At 36.1% G+C, this 18,412-nt stretch overlaps 1 protein-coding gene across 1 annotated transcript in view; it reads left to right on the forward strand.

The window, feature by feature from the left end:
* LOC117108845 (IgGFc-binding protein-like) overlaps positions 1–18,412 on the forward strand; it is an 87,028-nt gene that overhangs the window by 57,755 nt on the left and 10,861 nt on the right. Inside the window, exons 55-86 of the mRNA XM_033251014.1 lie at positions 239–366; positions 793–862; positions 956–1,158; positions 1,311–1,485; positions 1,587–1,700; positions 2,089–2,297; positions 2,390–2,494; positions 2,652–2,807; positions 3,261–3,411; positions 3,607–3,786; positions 3,902–4,104; positions 4,300–4,471; positions 5,444–5,557; positions 5,934–5,953; positions 6,192–6,347; positions 6,871–7,024; positions 7,137–7,316; positions 7,968–8,167; positions 8,289–8,463; positions 8,642–8,758; positions 9,213–9,412; positions 10,138–10,277; positions 10,988–11,007; positions 11,745–11,924; positions 12,134–12,381; positions 12,962–13,136; positions 13,282–13,398; positions 14,197–14,423; positions 15,756–16,008; positions 16,497–16,676; positions 17,312–17,508; positions 17,842–18,019. Of these exons, the coding sequence (XP_033106905.1) occupies positions 239–366; positions 793–862; positions 956–1,158; positions 1,311–1,485; positions 1,587–1,700; positions 2,089–2,297; positions 2,390–2,494; positions 2,652–2,807; positions 3,261–3,411; positions 3,607–3,786; positions 3,902–4,104; positions 4,300–4,471; positions 5,444–5,557; positions 5,934–5,953; positions 6,192–6,347; positions 6,871–7,024; positions 7,137–7,316; positions 7,968–8,167; positions 8,289–8,463; positions 8,642–8,758; positions 9,213–9,412; positions 10,138–10,277; positions 10,988–11,007; positions 11,745–11,924; positions 12,134–12,381; positions 12,962–13,136; positions 13,282–13,398; positions 14,197–14,423; positions 15,756–16,008; positions 16,497–16,676; positions 17,312–17,508; positions 17,842–18,019 (5,097 nt within the window). The remainder of the gene's footprint in view (positions 1–238; positions 367–792; positions 863–955; positions 1,159–1,310; positions 1,486–1,586; positions 1,701–2,088; positions 2,298–2,389; positions 2,495–2,651; positions 2,808–3,260; positions 3,412–3,606; positions 3,787–3,901; positions 4,105–4,299; positions 4,472–5,443; positions 5,558–5,933; positions 5,954–6,191; positions 6,348–6,870; positions 7,025–7,136; positions 7,317–7,967; positions 8,168–8,288; positions 8,464–8,641; positions 8,759–9,212; positions 9,413–10,137; positions 10,278–10,987; positions 11,008–11,744; positions 11,925–12,133; positions 12,382–12,961; positions 13,137–13,281; positions 13,399–14,196; positions 14,424–15,755; positions 16,009–16,496; positions 16,677–17,311; positions 17,509–17,841; positions 18,020–18,412) is intronic.

Here is an 18,412-nt window from a genome sequence, read left to right on the forward strand (position 1 = left end):
CAGCCACCAATCAGTACTCGTGGAGTCAATGTAGATGTTAGTGGAATGTTTTTGGTAAGAACTTTTTTAACTTTCACACTTTTAAAATCATGAGTCAGTTCAAGTTTCAAAATTTTAGAATAGTACAAAATATATTATTAGATCATTTATATCTCAAAATCAAAAATTATTAGAATTTGTTTTGATGATTGGTTATTTTCTGGCATGAAGGTTGTGAGAACAAATTTCTCATTGGAAGTGACTTGGAATGGAGAGTATGATGTTGATGTCAGTGTTCCTGGTGCCTTCTACAACAAGACATGTGGTCTGTGTGGTACTTGGGATGGTGATAGAAGCAATGACAAGCGTCAACCCGATGGAAGCCAGGTATACTGTAGCTTTGAAATACAACTGTTATCGGTCCCAAATTTTCTTTTAACGCATCTAATTTCATTTTACTGTGCCTGATAGGACGGTCATGGATGAGTGAATCTGTTTTAGCGTCGTCTTGTCGAGCAAATCGAAAGCTCTCTAGTAAAGTAGTAAACACATGCAAATATTAAACCTTTTACATGCATGGGTTATTTTGGGGGGGGGTCCTCGAAATAAAGTGATTTTAAGGGTTTTTAACTACTTGATTGTGATTTGTGGGGGCGATTGGGGGCGGGGTTTGTGAGTAATTTTTGGATGCAGAAGTAAACGATTAAAAACTTCACAAACCGAATCCCTAGATATACAGTAATAGGCAATAGACATGCGCTGAAGCTGTGAGCCTATTTTTAATACTGCTATTCTCTCCTTCTGTCTTTATGATTATCATCTCAAACAGCATGCATGAATATTGGAATAGAAGTGGGAGTTTGGAGAACTGAAGAATTTTGTCGTAAGTTTAAAATTCAGCTGTCTTTATTCGTACGTTATTTTTTTTCAAGAAAAATACAGAATACTTAACGTAAAGAAACATTTTATTCAACAGCATTGAACTGTCCAGATGGATCCAGCTACAAACAGTGTGTAAGTGCATGCCAACCCTCCTGCACAAATCCTGATCAAGATCCTCTTGCATGTTCCACACCTTGTAGTGAAGGCTGCCAATGTGATGAAGGTTACTTGTTAAGTGATGGTGTGTGTGTTCGTAGCGTGCAATGTGGCTGCGTATTTGAAGGCTTGTACTTTGAAGTAAGTCCATTACATATATTTAATTAGTGACAACACAATATGTAAGATGTTGTTATAAACATTTATTATACAAAGTGTAGAAACATTATTCGTTGAAAGTAAATAATTTGTTTCAAAAAGCTAAACAATTGATTCTGTTGTTCTTTTTTCAGATTGGTTCTGAATTGGTGGATTCAAATTGTACACAGATGTGCACATGCAGAGCAGGTGGTTATGTGGATTGTTCCGACATGGTTTGTGATCCTGATTCTCTATGTGGCATTTCCGATGGCGTTTTTGGCTGTTATTGTCCAGATGGATTTATTGGTGATGGATTAATATGTGATGGTGAGTATGAGGAGTATTGTGTTTCAGAAGAACTATTTTAAAAGTTAGTGTGTGGTGTGTTCTAAACCCGTTCATAAATTGCTTTTATTTACATCTTTTAGTTGATCCTTGTAATGAAAATCCATGTGCAAATGGTGGACAATGTACAGCTATTGATAGTGTCTCATTCACATGCATATGTTTCGCAGGATGGACAGGGGACACATGTGAAACAAGTAAGTTAGAATGGTTAGAAGAAATTTAACAAATACCTTAAAATTGTCTACTTTCATCTTAATCATTATGAGTTAGAAGACGTTACTATACTTTCTGTTTCTTAAATACGTTACCTGGTTGATCTGATGGTTCCAAGTTTCATTTAGCAGAACCTACTGTATCTAAACAAAAAGCATATAATTATTGTTTCTAAGGTAAAGTAAAGGTTGGAGACTACAACTAGCGTCGGTGTTAAGGTGCTAGTTAGTGGTGCTCCTGCCTTTCTGCTTGGCCACTTGTGGTTGTCTTCTTGCAACTCTTTATTGTGTCCATGATATTTTAATTATTTACTTTTTTGTAAATATAATTGTTTCTATATGAGACTGATTTCCATATTTTGTGTTTCAGTGACTGGTCATTGTAGTGCACATGGAGACCCTCATTACACAACATTTGATGGTCTTCGCTATGATTTCCAAGGAGAGTGTCAGTATGTCTTGGCTCAAAGCTGCAATGATCCAGAAACTAACTTCACAATTGTGCAACAAAATGAAAAGTATGCAGTTAATCCAAATGTTGCTGTCACCAAGGAGATCATTATTTATTTAGATGATGTGGTATGTATGACAAACAATTTGTTATTTCTTTACAATTATATCATCTTATTGCGTTTTCTATAAAATTCACATCAACATTTTTATTACATCAGGTTATTTCTTTGTTGAGAGAACGAATTGTTTTGGTTGATGGCGTAGAACAAACACCACCAATCAGTACTCGTGGGGTCAATGTAGATGTTAGTGGAATGTTTTTGGTAAGAACTTCTTTTAACTTTCACAATTTGAAAATCATGAGTCAGTTCAAGTTTCAAAATTTTAGAATAGTACAAAATATATTATTAGATCATTTATATCTCAAAATAAAAAATTATTAGAATTTGTTTTTATGATTGGTTATTTTCTGGCATAAAGGTTGTGAGAACCAATTTCTCATTGGAAGTCACTTGGAATGGAGAGTATGATGTTGATGTCAGTGTTCCTGGTGCCTTCTACAACAAGACATGTGGTCTGTGTGGTACTTGGGATGGTGATAGAAGCAATGACAAGCGTCAACCCGATGGAAGCCAGGTATACTGTAGCTTTGAAATACAACTGTTATCGGTCCCAAATTTTCTTTTAACGCATCTAATTTCATTTTACTGTGCCTGATAGGACGGTCATGGATGAGTGAATCTGTTTTAGCGTCGTCTTGTCGAGCAAATCGAAAGCTCTCTAGTAAAGTAGTAAACACATGCAAATATTAAACCTTTTACATGCATGGGTTATTTTGGGGGGGGGGTCCTCGAAATAAAGTGATTTTAAGGGTTTTTAACTACTTGATTGTGATTTGTGGGGGCGATTGGGGGCGGGGTTTGTGAGTAATTTTTGGATGCAGAAGTAAACGATTAAAAACTTCCCAAACCGAATCCCTAGATATACAGTAATAGGCAATAGACATGCGCTGAAGCTGTGAGCCTATTTTTAATACTGCTATTCTCTCCTTCTGTCTTTATGATTATCATCTTTATTATTCAATCCAAGGCCGAGTCTACCTCCGAGTTTGGTAACAACTGGAAGTTCAATCCATCTGAATGCACAAGTCTTGAACCACTAGCACCATACAATCCATGTGCTGATGACTCAATTCTGAGTAATGCCCAAGACATCTGTAGTGTTCTTATATCTGATACTGGTAAGGATTGTTTCATAAAATTTAACCAATGTTTGTTGTTTCCATCAGACAGAAAGAGGTGAAAGATTTTAGAGGGGTATATTTAACAGTGGATAGACCCTGAACTGTGTGAGTGTGTGTGTGTTGATTTGAATTAATGTAATTTTAAATTGTAGTTTATTTTAATATAATGTTGGTCTTTATTTTTTTGAAAAGGTCCCTTCCGTGATTGCTTCAACACAATTAATTCAACAGACTATTATGATAATTGTGTGTTTGATGTCTGTGCAACACCAGAGGGTGATATTTCTTATTGTGGTAATATTGATGGTTATGCTCGTGCCTGCAGAAGCAGGTTCATAGACATTGGCTCATGGAGAACACAAGATATTTGCCGTAAGTGTTTATTTATCTTTTAGTGTCAATGAGGAATCATAACTTAGTTATAACAAACAATGAATTATTTATGTAATTGTAATTGTTTCTCATTTGTTTATCCCTCTTTGAACAGCATTGGCCTGTCCATCAGGATCTGTTTACAATCCATGTTCAACCGCTTGTCCATCAACCTGCTCAGATCCAGATGCCGGCAGTGGTCGCTGTCCATCTCGATGTGTTGAAAGCTGTGAATGTATTCCAGGTTATGTTTTGAGTGGAATCAATTGTGTTCCACTCGACGAATGTGGATGTGATTACGATGGAATGTATCTTGAGGTGATTATACCTGTATATGTTGATATTGATATATTTAGTGCCTTATAGAAGAAAATCTCAAAACTTTTGCAATGATACTGCTCCTGCTCATTGCATCAGTAAAGGGCTTTATAATTATATATACTTCCACTAAAGCTCACCACTCGCATCTTATTTTTCAGAGAATTTTATATAACTACCTAATTTTATTTATAGGCTGGTAGTTCATTTGTGACAGAAGGATGTGCTGAAGAATGTATTTGTGAAGGAGGCTCTGTATCTTGCACAACACTTGAATGCTCTCCAAACTCCACATGTTCAGCAGTAGAAGGTAGAAGACAATGTGTTTGTGCTGACGGTTTTTATGGAAATGGATTGGAATGTATGCGTAAGTATTTGAGATACACAAACTGTACTGTATTCAATATGTAAATAAGTAATCGTACATACCAAGTCTCACGCATTTGGCATGAGACTCGCATTTTGGTTCAGCCTCGCGCTTAAAGAATAAAATCTTGCGCATAAATTTAATGCCTATATAATAAAATAGATTAACTATTTGTGACTTCCTTTTTAACCCTCGTACTAAATATTCTTCATCTACAGTAATTCAGATATGGTAACATTATGTATAACATTCGTTTTTTAAATTGCTGCCAGATAAGATCAAAGGACATGAACAGTGTAAACGAATTCATGTGCAGATGTTCTGAAATGCATGCATTTTCGAGAAATTTTCAAAATATATATTTTCTGAATTTCAAAAGTATGACCTTCAAATTTAGAAAATTAGAAATACTATGTTTAGATTTTTCTGTTTCCTTTCCCGTTGTTTTAGCCCATACCATTGAGTGTCTAATGCCATATTATAAGGGCATGAATTCCAAAAACCTCTGAACCTTTGTTGTTAGAACATACAGTAATTCAGATCAGCATTGGGGGACTTTTGACTGATGACACAGTAAGCAATTTTAAGCATGATTTTGGACTCATTGAAGTAGAGAAAACAAAAATTTTAATTCGATTTACAGTAAAGACAACTTTATTTTGCATATTTTTCTAATCCTATCAACAAAACGATCTATGAAATTTGACACAAAACCAAAATTTCTTCAACTGATATCACAACACACCAGAAGTAACTTGATCAATCAGTGACTTAGAATTACAAAATTTTTAGGCACACTGTGACAATCAGCTGAAGAGTTCATTCATGGAACATTGGTTCACTGATCTTGGTGGCAAACTTTACTGATGGTCATTAAATTAATTGATGTGATGCATCTTTGCATCTGTTCACTTAGGCTGGCAACATTAACACGATTTATTGAAAATAATTTGTTTTCCACTTCACATACAGCTGATCCATGCAGTAATAATCCATGTGAAAATGGCGGCGAGTGCATAAGCAATGGTGAAGGAGAGTACATGTGTCGCTGTTTAAGAGGATGGCAAGGGCTACACTGTGATGAAGGTATACTGATATATTTAAAACACCAGTGAATAATGCTTTCTCTCTGTAAATGTAGGTTTGTAGCCTTAGTGTAAGCAGCCTCTCCTTAGGCTGATGCAGGATGTGTCGGTAGAGGGGTGTGTGAGACCGCAACCTTGGCGGCCCTAAGGTGGAAACATTTTGAAAATTTAGACTCATTGGTGCCTGGAAATTGCACTCTCATACCTATTGCATGTTACAAATATTGTATCATACTGTATATAAAACAATAATGAGTACTATCCATTATTTTCATAATTTCCACAGCAGTTTTGTAGCTGTAGAAAACTAACGGTGGGTGGTAGACATTTTGAGGGTGGGTGGGTGATAACATTTGTAAACTCTAAACAATATTGAGGGGATTTTGGGGATGGAAAGGTAGGTTTATAAAGGTAGGTGGAGGTCCATAGAATTAGCTTTAGACTGGGTGGAAAACTTCAAGGTTGGGTGGCCCCGCCCACCGTAACTTCATCCCTGCCACAGAAATGTCCACGGTACAGAACCAATTTTAGGGGAAGGGGGTTAAAAGTTACACTTTAGTTTTGAAAAATATAAAATGTTATCTATATGAATTACTAGATAGGCATTTAAGTTGCCATGTTTTGAATTATTGTAGATTCTAGAGACCAATTTCTCGTTGGTTGTCCAATGGGATGGTGTGTATGGTGTGGACGTTTCCATTTCTGCTGAATACTTCAACGAGACCTGTGGTCTTTGTGGAAATTATAATGGTGATGGATCTGATGATTTTACACTGCCTGATGGAGATATTGTGAGTAAAGTACTTAATAGTAAACTATCACTTACATAATAATTATGTAATGTACCTGTATAATATTCACCAGAGTTGTTCTTGGCATATTAAAATTGACTGTAGAAATGGTAATTAAGCTTATTGTATGCCCATATATGGTCATGATGTGCATACATATGGTCATGATGTGATGTCATCATGGCCATATTTGGGCATGTCAAATGTTGTGGTCAAATAAAATTTGATAGTCTGGTCAGGGCCTTTGATTAATATGACAGAGACTTCACGTGTCATTGTGTCTGCGCTTTGTGTCTGCAAAGAAAGGCGCTCTATAAATGACCTGATTGGATTGGTTTTGCCCAAGATTGTGGGCAAACTGATAAAGGAAAGGAGTGTCTCAATTATCATTCTCTACACTGCTTTATGAAGGGGATTCCACATTGCTGTTCCATTAAAAAGCAGAAATTTAGAAAAATGAAACTAAAAACAAACAAAAATTGTTAAAAAGGTGGAAGAATTAAATCATGTTTGTTTTGTTCAGGCTCTCAATGAGGCAGAATTTGGAAATGGTTGGATTTACAACAGAGAGGAATGCACCACGGTAGAGGTTGTCTTGCCGCATCCTTGCAACTTGACCACACCAGAATACTTAAACATGGCAGAAGCATCATGTTCCGTTATTACAGCCCCAACTGGTAAGCCGTTTTAGTATTCTACATCAAAATTCATAAGCAAACCAAAAACAAAACAGTTAACTTTTATTGTGTTAGATTTTAAAACATGCAACCTTTCTTATTTCTTTTTCAGGGCCATTTGCTGCCTGCCATGAAGAAGTTGATCCAGAATTTTATTACGATTCCTGTGTTTATGATCTATGTGCAACCCTGCCTGATCTCTCTGCACTATGTCCTGATGTCCAAACATATGCAACACTGTGTCAAGCATATGGTGTAGAGATTTCTCTCTGGAGAACACCTACATTCTGTCGTAAGTGAAGATTGATTCAGATGCAGCGTTCTCCCCAGGCCCTTGAAGCATCATGGTACCATGATGCTTGGGACTTTCCCCATGATGCTTGACAGTAGGCCAAGATGCTTGGAATATCTTCCATGATGCTTTTATCAGGGAACAGTTAATTTATTGAACTGTTCCCTGCGTTTATTTAGTCTTAAAGTGCAATTTAGGACATTTCAATGCCTCCTAATTATTTAAAAAAAATCCAACTATGGTGGATTTAACACTTACCATAACGCTTGCCCATGATGCTAGGGGGAACACTGAGATGTCACTTAAATTGAATAAAAAAATATTGAAAGTTCATTGATATCAGAACACACGCATCAAGGATTGTCAATAGCGAATATATCACAGTCCTAATTCTAGGTGACAGTTCTTTCACAAGACAATCATATACGCATGATTCTTTACATTAAACTAAATCTAATATGAGGCTTAGGAAGCAGAGATGTTTTAGTCGTGAGGAATTGTCAGGAATTGAGCCCAGGACCCTGGGATTTGAAAGGTTGAAAGCATTTTTCTTCAATAAGGTGTTCATTTGAAGAAACAACGGAAATATAAATTCTGTTAGATGTGATGAATGTTCATTCAGTTGTTTATACAATTATCGTTTTCTCTTAGCATATGACTGTCCTGAAGGATCTTCCTACAGCCTCTGTGCTGATGCCTGCCCAAGAACCTGTAGTGACCCTGAAGAAGAGATGACATGTAGTAAGACATGTGTAGAGGGCTGTAGTTGTGATGATGGTCTTGTGCTCAGTGGATTACAGTGTGTGTCACCAGAGCAATGTGGTTGCAACTATGAAGGAAGATATTTGAAGGTGAATATAATAGAATATTTCATAAATACTCTGACTAATTCCATTGTTCCTTTAAGAACACACTTATGACAAAAATAGAACCATCCAATTGTTCCAGCATGTTTTTTGTGCTTGTTTTTAGGTGGATGAATTCTACATTAATGAATATTGTACCGAGATATGTACCTGTATGGGTAATGGCAGCGTAGAGTGTGAACCATACTCATGTTATTGTTTGGCAAGCTGTGGAGTCAATGATGGAGCATACGGATGCTTCTGTGCCCCACCACTTATTGGAGATGGACTCGTGTGCACAAGTAAAATCTAATTGCATCCTTCTTCATACTGTTATATACAAGTTATTATTCAATATTAACGAATTAGTGAAGCAGTCTGATCGACCAGTCTTGATTACCATTTTGTCACTCTGCTAAATATTTTTTCTTTATCAAACCCTTTTTAAGTATGTTATTTTATTTTTTTTCTCTGATATAGTTGATCCATGCTACAACAGTCCATGCAGGAATGGTGGTACATGTGTCGTAGCAGATGGAGATGAGGATTTTAACTGCCTGTGTCCATACTTATGGACTGGTCCAACTTGTGAGACAGGTAAATTATCAAATACGAATTGGATTATAGTAATATTTCTGCTGGATAGGATTAGATTGGATTTCAAAGACTTCAACTGGGCACTGCTTTCTAGGAGCGTTGGCTACCAAATCCGACTCCGTTCCCAGTGAACGTTAGATGACGCAACATCGTCTGCCGGTGGTAGACTGAACACATTGTAATTAAAGACAATCTGTTGCGCACACAACGTGGCGTTGCGTTCTCCAATGAGTGCTTGCCTTGCTCTTTTCTGAGGTGTGTAGGCATATGGGTCATATTGCGCATGCTTAATAATTTGAAGTCAGCTGTTATTTTATTAGATTATTGCATAATCCTTTTAACAAACAGTGAGTATACAACCTCAATGTTTTCATGCCCATAATGCACTTCCTCTTGTGAATAAATTAAAAATACAGTGGGAGGTATTTTTAACATATTTTTACTTCATTTTCAGCTGTGGGCTACTGCACTGCATTTGGTGATCCACATTTCAGGACTTTTGACAAACGTAGTTTCACTTACAGAGATGCATGCAAGTACACTCTTGTTGAAATTGTTGGTGATGGTGTTGAACCATTTAGTGTCACCATAGAGACCATCCCAGTCCCCTATAGTCCCATTGTCAGTTACGTGTATGTCACTGTTTATGATATGGTAAGTTTTCACTGTTGAAGATTTAACTCTGTGTTTCTAATGTGTTTTAAATAAAATGCATTATTTTCTCATTTAAAAAACTAATTAATTTAGTAATTTAATTTTGATGCATGAAAGTCATTAATGGAACTAATACTATTTCACACGAGACAAAAATTGACTGTGAAATCACTGTATAAATTGGTGAGTAACAGTCAAAGCAATTACTGTATTTATTTGAATAAACCCCCCGCTTTAAATATATTCCCCCTCGAATAAACACAACCTCCAGCGTCTCATTTAAAATAAATGCCTCCCTCAAACAAATGCCCCTGAGCATTTATTTTTTCCTTGAATAAAGGCCCCTCGACACCCCCCCAAAAAAAAATATCTAAACAATACTAATGGAACCAACATTATTCTAATAATGTTGTACTCCAGTAGAATTACATTTTTTCTAACCTGATTAGGATCAATAAGTCTTTATGATCACGCAAAACATTTTGACGGTAATTAAATGTTGTAGTTCCACATTTACAGTGAAATTAAGTGGCATTTATTTGAGTATATACATATCAATTTTACACCAAAAAAAAATAAATGCCTCCCTCAAATAAAGCCTCCCTCGAATAAATTCTCCCTCAAACCCCACCTCAACAATAAACCAGCTGAGGCGTTTATTCAAATAAATGTGGAATTTAATTATTTATTTGTAGAGCCTTTAATTCACTGCTTATTTTGAACAGGAATTTGGATTATCTTGGGATCGCCGATTAACAATTGATAGTGCACAATTCTTACCACAAGTTGAAGTACCGGGTGTCAGAGTTGCAGTTGCAGGCGATTACATGGTAATTATAATACCTTTTGTGCAAATATATTTTAGGTAGGCCCATTCTCAAACAAAGCAAAACAATGCACAATGCTTTCAAGCCAAACTCTCAATGGTAAGGCAAGACTTATTTTATTCCTTGTTTTGCGTACTTATTTTTTTAAAGATCATCGGAGGAGGGTGGAATAAAAATAAAAATTTAATTTTGTTTTCGTATTTAGCAAATAGTTTTGCCAAAAACATCCAGATGGAGGATAAAGTAAACTAAAATTTTATTGGTAAATGTAAAATATATAATAATATATTATAATTATATAAATGTAAATTTATATAATTAGGAAGAAATATACATATCTTACCTTTGGAGATTTCAAGGCAGCAGAGGGGCGTAATGAAACTAAAGAAAAACTTTAATTTTTTTCTGAAATTACCACTTTTTCATGGCAACAGTTGTTCTAATTGGCCAAAAATAAAATTTTATTTTAATTCGAAATCATCAATATTTGCAGTCGGTGGGTTCGCTCAACAAGGTATAAAGAACTCCCGCCCAAGTTATACTCGCTCAGAGCGAAAGGAAAATTGAGGCCTGTTACATAACATTGTTGCATTATATACGCCTGGGTCAGACGATTGCATTAAATTTGAGTTAAGTTCCTGAAGGGAAGTTGGCATATATTGGTTAATCCAGGTCAGTATCTCATTCATAGACCAATAACATCAATTTTGATTTGTGTATTTGAAGTGTTTTTTTTTCTTCTTTGCAGGATCATAATCGATCAGGATGGTTCGTCTTCCTCTTATTACTTTTTTAAATGTTTTTCTTTATGTACGCACCATCAATTGCTATGTGTGACGTGTGCCGCTGATGGAAAGAAGTAGTTTTTCAAATATAGTATTATTTTTATGTTAGTTACCCAAAAATGTTGAGTTCTGGTGGATAATAATGTAGAGTTTTTTTTGGTTTTTTTTTAACAATATTTATAGAGGGCGCCTCTTCCAGTGTATCCTAAAAGTCTGCTGATATTCAGGGTACCTCTGAAATAAATTAAAATAATTTGATGCTTTTGTCAGTAAAGTCCCTTTGTGAAGCTTAGAGAATGGAGTTGTTTTTAGTCGTGAGAAAAAACTCCTGTTGTGACAGGAATTGAACTTAGAACCCTGGAATTAGAAGGCAAGCAACTTCCACCAAGCTATACAACTCCACTTCATTGTTTTAGTTTCAGTTGAAATAAGGTTTATCATTCTAAATTAAGATGAGAGCATGGCTTTCAAATACCACCTAGATGTAAATGTAGGAGAATAACGCATAACACGCAACGTAATTGTTCAACCTAGCGTATGGGTGCGGTCAGTGACAACTGGGACTAAGCCGAGCTCAAACATTGGAGAAAAGTACATATTAACAACTGGTTATGAAACAACTTTTGGAAATTATAGAATATCTGTATAGCTAAATTACCTTTCTTTTATCATTTTTTGGAATATTTTGTTGTAAATCATTTCATTTGTTTTTGATCACAGGAATATTTGCTGACTGTCACCGAGTCATTTCACCTTCGTCATATTACGATGGATGTGTATCCGATCTGTGTGTCTCGCTTCCTGAAACAAATCTTTTATGCGGCGCTGTTCAGCTGTATGCTTCATTATGCACCTCATCTGGTATTGATATTGGAATGTGGAGAACTATCAATTTCTGTGGTAAAGATCCTCTATTTGCTTTTCTTAATTAAATCCCTCTATATTTTTACATGATATTTTAAAAAAGATTGTTAAAATTCTGATAAAGGAGTAAATATCTTTATAAATTTGAGTTACTTCAGTTAACTTTAAGCCCCGCCCCTTGGATATTGTTGCTAAGGTCCCTCAAAATGACAGTGCATATTCCTAGCCCTGTTCTGATTGTTTAGTTCCTCTGAAAGGTCCATTAACAGATGCGATCGTATTTCTTACAGCCCCTGATTGCCCTGCCTACTCAGAGTACAGCTCATGTACATCAGCATGTCCAGCCACTTGTGCTAGTCGAGATGGTGAGGCATCTGACTGTGATTTACCTTGTGTGGACGGGTGCAAATGTGTCGATGGAAGAATTCTGCAAGGTAATGAGTGTGTCCTCCCAGAAGAATGTGGCTGTACAGATGCAGGATTCTTATATGAGGTATGTAATGTGACAAAAGCTGCTCATTAGTCACACTTAAGCTTGTGGCCACACTAACAAGTTTTTTGTGACAATTTTGTTTTTCTTTATTCTTAATACAAAAGTAATGTGGCTGCAGTACAGATGCAGGATTCATATATGAGGTAAATGTAATTTGACAAAAGCTGGTCATTTTGTCACCCTTAAGCTTGTGGCCAGACTAGCAAGTTTTTGGTGACAATTTTATTTTTCTTTATTCTGAATACAAAAAAGTAATGTGGCTGTGCAGTACAGATGCAGGATTCCTATACTGTATGAGGTAAATGTAAAGTTGGTCATTTGACACCCTTAAGCTTGTTTCCACACTATCATGTTTTTCTGTGACAAACTTTTTTAAAATTCAAATTACAAAAATGATATTCAAGGATAAAAACATAAAGTGTCAAACTGGCAAACCTAATACTGTAATATTATGGTCCAAACACCTGTGATTTACCTGTAAGGTGTGATGTGAATTCATCATAGCCATATATTTGTAAAATCGTAAGAATTTGTCCCAGAACATATGTCACTATAAATGTCAATATGTTTTTCCATTCAGATTGGAAGAACCTTTGTGCGAAATGGTTGCATGGAGACTTGTACCTGCACTAATGACAGAAAGTTAGATTGTGAACCTCTTGCATGTTCAGAATATGCTCTTTGTGGTGGATTCAATGGTACATATGGATGCTACTGTCCACCAGAACTCAGAGGAGATGGAATTGAATGTATATGTAAGTATTACTGTTGTGGAGAGTAATTAACTCATATCTTTATTCTCTGTTTCATGTAACAATTACCTAGAGAATTTTGTCTCAAAATTGCCTTTTTACCCCAAACAAATCACTAAATGCATTTCTGCTTTGTTTGAATTTATAGATAACCCTTGCCAGGATCTACCTTGTGCCAACAATGCCACATGTAACCCAAATTCAGATTTTGATGGATTTTGGTGCGATTGTCCATTTGGTTTTACTGGAAAATACTGTGATATTGGTAAGGACTGTGACATTGTGATAAAAATGTGAAATTGAAGGTTCCAATTGATCAACTACTGCTCGATGGACCAGCTTCAACAAATAATCTTTAAAATAAATAAATTAATTAATCATAATAAACGTAGATGTTTGATTCAATGATCGGGCTAATAATGTGAAGTGTCTTATAGGCTTTAGGCATAGTGCTATATATGACTGACTTATTTTTATTATTATTATCAGTGGTGTTTGATAAAACACACCCACAAAAGCTTAATACGAATCATTTTGTCATTGAAAAATTAATGAAGTGTGGAAAAAGAATAAATTACTTCCACTCCACGGGAGAAACAATCATACCCTGCAGGCAGCAGATGTATTACAAGCATCCAGCCTGTCGATATACCAATTTTATCCAAGGGGGACTGGTTTTAGCGGCTAAAATCAACCTGGTGGAACAATTTTAGCGATTTTGGCTGCCAAAATCTGTCCAGCGGACATTTATTTGGCCCTGACCTATTTTGGCATAAACATTAGTTATAAAATTGTGGTGATCTGAATAATGGCCCTTTCTCGAGAATGTTCAATCCCATAACAGAAACAAATTCTGACAAAACAACTCTCCCACAGTTTGTTGATAGTTTTAAAATAGCAGTTACTTTGTAAACAATGCTGTTGATCAACTTTTAGTAAACTCAATCAGAAACTCCAAAAACATGAAAAAAAGTAATTCAGTTATTAACATGGGTCTTAAGTTGTATATTTCTATAGTTGATTGTATCTGCATAGCTTAAAACATATGTTTTATTTTTTGTAGTTGAAAGTGTCTGCATAGCTTATGGCGATCCCCATTACACAACATTTGATGGTCTCAGTTATGATTACATGGGCAACTGTGAATACACATTGGTTAAGACATGTATACCTTATATGCCAATCAACCAATCAAGTGTGAACTTTGAAATCCTGCAAGAGAACATGAACCTTGACACCAATCCACGTGTTTCAGCAACTAAGAAAATCACGTTGCTTTATGACAACTATGTAAGTTTTGAGATTGTTTTCTGTGGAAGGCGCTATATAAATATATGACCATTGACCATTGACCCTGTCTCTTATACACATCTAGATGTGTATAAGAGACAGATATTACGATGGATGTGTATCCGATCTGTGTGTCTCGCTTCCTGAAACATACCATTTTTGCCAAATTTGAAATGATTATTTCCAAGAACCAGTCAACCACGACTGGGGGTCTTCCAGAGGCCTAGCATTTCGCTCTACGTAATTACCATCATGGATTGAATTAAGTGATAAAACTAAATATTCTAACAAACACAAATATTTTAAAATAGAAAAAAAGAATGAAATGTTGATATTAAAAACAGCTCTAAGTCTTATAAAGCTATTTCAATGTATAAATTGCAAAAGATTGTATCTGTTTTCTACTGCTGCTATTGCAAAGAAATAGCGGCGCTCCACTGCGCGGTGTCTATTTGTGACTGCCAGCTGCTCAGGCTAGGCCGCAGGAAGTCCCAGTGAAATGTTGCGAGATGTTGGTGGCGCTCTTTTAAATTAGACCCAATGAAATGGTGTATAATGGTTTCTTATTAGATAGCTAGAAAGCCTCATAAAAAGTTAAAAATGTAGTCAAAAACAGGGGTGGATCCAGAATTTTCCAAACAGTGGTGCACCACAGGTTGAAAATAGGTAATTAAGAAGCACATAACATTGGTTTGCAATGCAATTTTTAAAATTTAGTTACCAAACGTGGGGGGACGTGCCCCCCTACTGGATCCGCCCCTGAAAAATGTTATAGGAGTGTGACCATCTTTAAGAACTGAGATGTAGAGTTCTTGTACAACAATACAGATCATCTCTATTGAACATCAGAATTTTCATTAGTGGAGAGATATGAATGTTGGTAATCAGGGGTGGCACCAGGACTTGCCCAATGGTAGGTACAATGTCCCCGACTGGGGAGGAGGTCCTGATGTCCCCGACAAGACCAAAATTGATGTAGATGGACATTGCTTACTTTCTTTTGAAATTTGCCGTGGGGCTCAAGCCCCAAACAAATTTGAAAATTTAGGGGTTTCAAATGCTGATTAAAAGCGATTTTAGAGTCAACTAATATGTAGAAAATACATACAACTTTGTTTTCTCCTCGACAAAATGTAGTTTTTTTTCTCTCCAACGTGGTTAGGAGGGGTCCTGTCCACCGCTGGGCCCTCCCCCTCCCTCGGTGCCACCCATTTTGGTAGTGTGCTTTGGTTTAGATTCAGTTTGTTTCCTAGTCATGGTAATGAGGATGTACATGTGTTTTTTTTTTCGGTATTTTAGTTGGTTGTAATTTGAAAGACAATGACACGATAGTTGGTTGATCCAGGTATACTGTACCTTAAGTTGCAACAACACTTCTTATTTGTGTATTATATTGACACTATAAATGTTAATTTTGTGTTTAATCAGTTGAGCAGTGCAACAGATTTTGGTAATAGCTGGGTCAGTAACAGTAGTGAATGCGACCTTGAGAGCTCCACCATTTCAGATGACTATCTGACATGTGCAGATTCATCTGAATCAGCCATAGCTGATAGTTTGTGTGGTGTTATCAGAGATACAACTGGTAAGTGATGATTGACCTTTTCATTTCATCTTTTCTTTCAGAATTTCATATCCATAGAATAAAGAAAAAAAAATGATGATCAAAATTACAAACTAGAAAAAGTGGATAAACACAATTTCCTGCATCTACCGTACACAAATGCATTTTCATTAAAAAAAATATAGAAGTATGGTTGCCATGGCTAGTCATAACTGGTAGTCATTTTCATCACATTACATCAATCATTGCAGTAATTTTACATTGTGTAACTCTGAATTGAACCATCATAATTTAATGCCAATTAAAATTAGTTTATGTAATGGAATTTGACTCTATATAAGTTCTTTTTATTGACTGAATGATGTATTAGTCTATCTATCCACCTTAAATGGTTGTTATAATTTCAGTTATTATTATTTATTTTTTTTATTACAAATCAGATCAGTGATTGAACACTTCAGTCAGACATCTTTTTAATTCAATGAATAATTCATGCATTCTTCTTTCAGGTCAATTGAGCACATGTCATTCTAGAGTACCCTATCAAGAATTCTACTCCAGCTGCATTTTCGATGTATGTGCGTACCCTCCAAGTAGTGGCCCACAGTGTAGCGACATCCAAATATATGCCCAACGTTGCCGAGATGAAGGAGTGACTATTGAAGAGTGGAGATCGGAAACCTTATGCCGTAAGTTTCTATTTATGTCGTTCATCGATAATATTATATCTTTTATGAGGATATTTAATTGCCAGTAACAATCGTACAATGACTGTGTTTTGTAGAATTGAGTTGATTGCTTAAATTATTTCATTTTAATGTATACGTTTCCAAAAACCAATAATATCATTTAGAATAGGTTGACCAACAATTAATAACTATTGAAAAGGGTGAATAAATATTAATGATGATGATTACTTATGGTATATTGACTATTCAAAGAAGGTTGTCTGCATATTCCAAATAAATGCGATCTAAATTATTTCAAACAAATTTCTAAAACAAATTAAGGTGTAATTGTGTTCTATACGATTGTCATTGTACTGTATTTTGTGAATACTTGTAATACAAGAAATAAAATACGCCAGTTTCCTTTAGTAGCTTACATCGAAGGTAATTTGTATAGCATCAGTGCATGTTAACGAACCATGTCTTGCTTTCTGTATACCAAGTACACTTCTGGGTGCTAATGCACTGTACTACTCTACCCTAAACCATAACCTTAGCATTAAGATACTGAGACTGGAGTTATGGTTATGGTTAGGGTTAGGGTGGCGTACAAAAATGCATTAGCACACACTTCTGATTTTTGTGATTTCTTGCAGCTATTGAATGTCCAGAAAACTCGGCCTACACCACCTGTGCCTCGGCCTGTCCTGATACTTGCGTTAGCGCTGCTGACGGTCATTGTAATGAACGCTGTGTTGCAGGATGCGAGTGTCTGCCGGGATTTGTCCTGGAAGGGCATGAATGCATTCCAACTTCTGATTGCGGCTGTTTGTCTGATGGAATCTACTACACAGTGAGTTATTAGTTCCGTACAAACATAAGTTTGTTGTAAGGGTGCTTACCTTACAGGCTCAAGGTCATGGGCTCAAATCCTGTTGATCCAAAGATTTAGTTGATAGTTTAGAATTCACCTTCATTAAATAATATTATGGTGATAATAACAATAATAATAATTGTATTTTATAATTATAAGTTTAATTATTGTTATTATCTTGATATCATTGCCCTTATAATTTCCATGTCATCGTTATTTTTGTCATTGTTTTGATCGTCACAATTTTACTAAAGTAATAATATTTTGATCTTCACAATTTTATTAGTGTCATAATAATGTTGCTTTTTCAAGCTTGGTGAAACATATCAGTCCGAGAACTGTTCCGAGTCATGTACCTGTGAGTCTGGAGGTTCCATAGTCTGCACCAACACCTCATGTGATCCTGCAGCTACTTGTGACATCGTTGACGGAGTGCGGCAGTGTGTGTGTCCACCAGGGCTCATTGCAGATGGCACATCAGAGTGTATAGGTACGGTTTTTCAGATACCTCTTAAATCGAGTGGCGGAATAGTAAGGCAGGAGATTGAGACCATCCTCAGGCATAATTTAGTTTTTAGAATCGTATCTTCTGAGATAAGGACCAGATGTCGAGTGTACATACAGTATATGACTTGCGTGCACATTAAGTTCTGTAGGTTACGTTCAGACTAGGTGAATAAACCCAGCTCAACTCACCGGGTTTATCCACCTGCCAGTATAAACTAGGTGGCTTATCTCAAGCCGGGCTGTGTTCATATAGTAACTAGTCCTGGCATGCCACTGTGTTTAACTTTTCTAAGGTGGGCTTTAATCGCTGCGGGGATTCTCGCGTTGACCTGGGGTAAAAAAACGACCAATCAGCATTCAATTATGTGAGCTATGA

Source organism: Anneissia japonica, unplaced genomic scaffold (genome assembly GCF_011630105.1).
Source record: "Anneissia japonica isolate Jap-2015-1 unplaced genomic scaffold, ASM1163010v1 scaffold6417_len956965_cov193, whole genome shotgun sequence".
Taxonomy (NCBI): Eukaryota; Metazoa; Echinodermata; class Crinoidea; order Comatulida; family Comatulidae; genus Anneissia; species Anneissia japonica.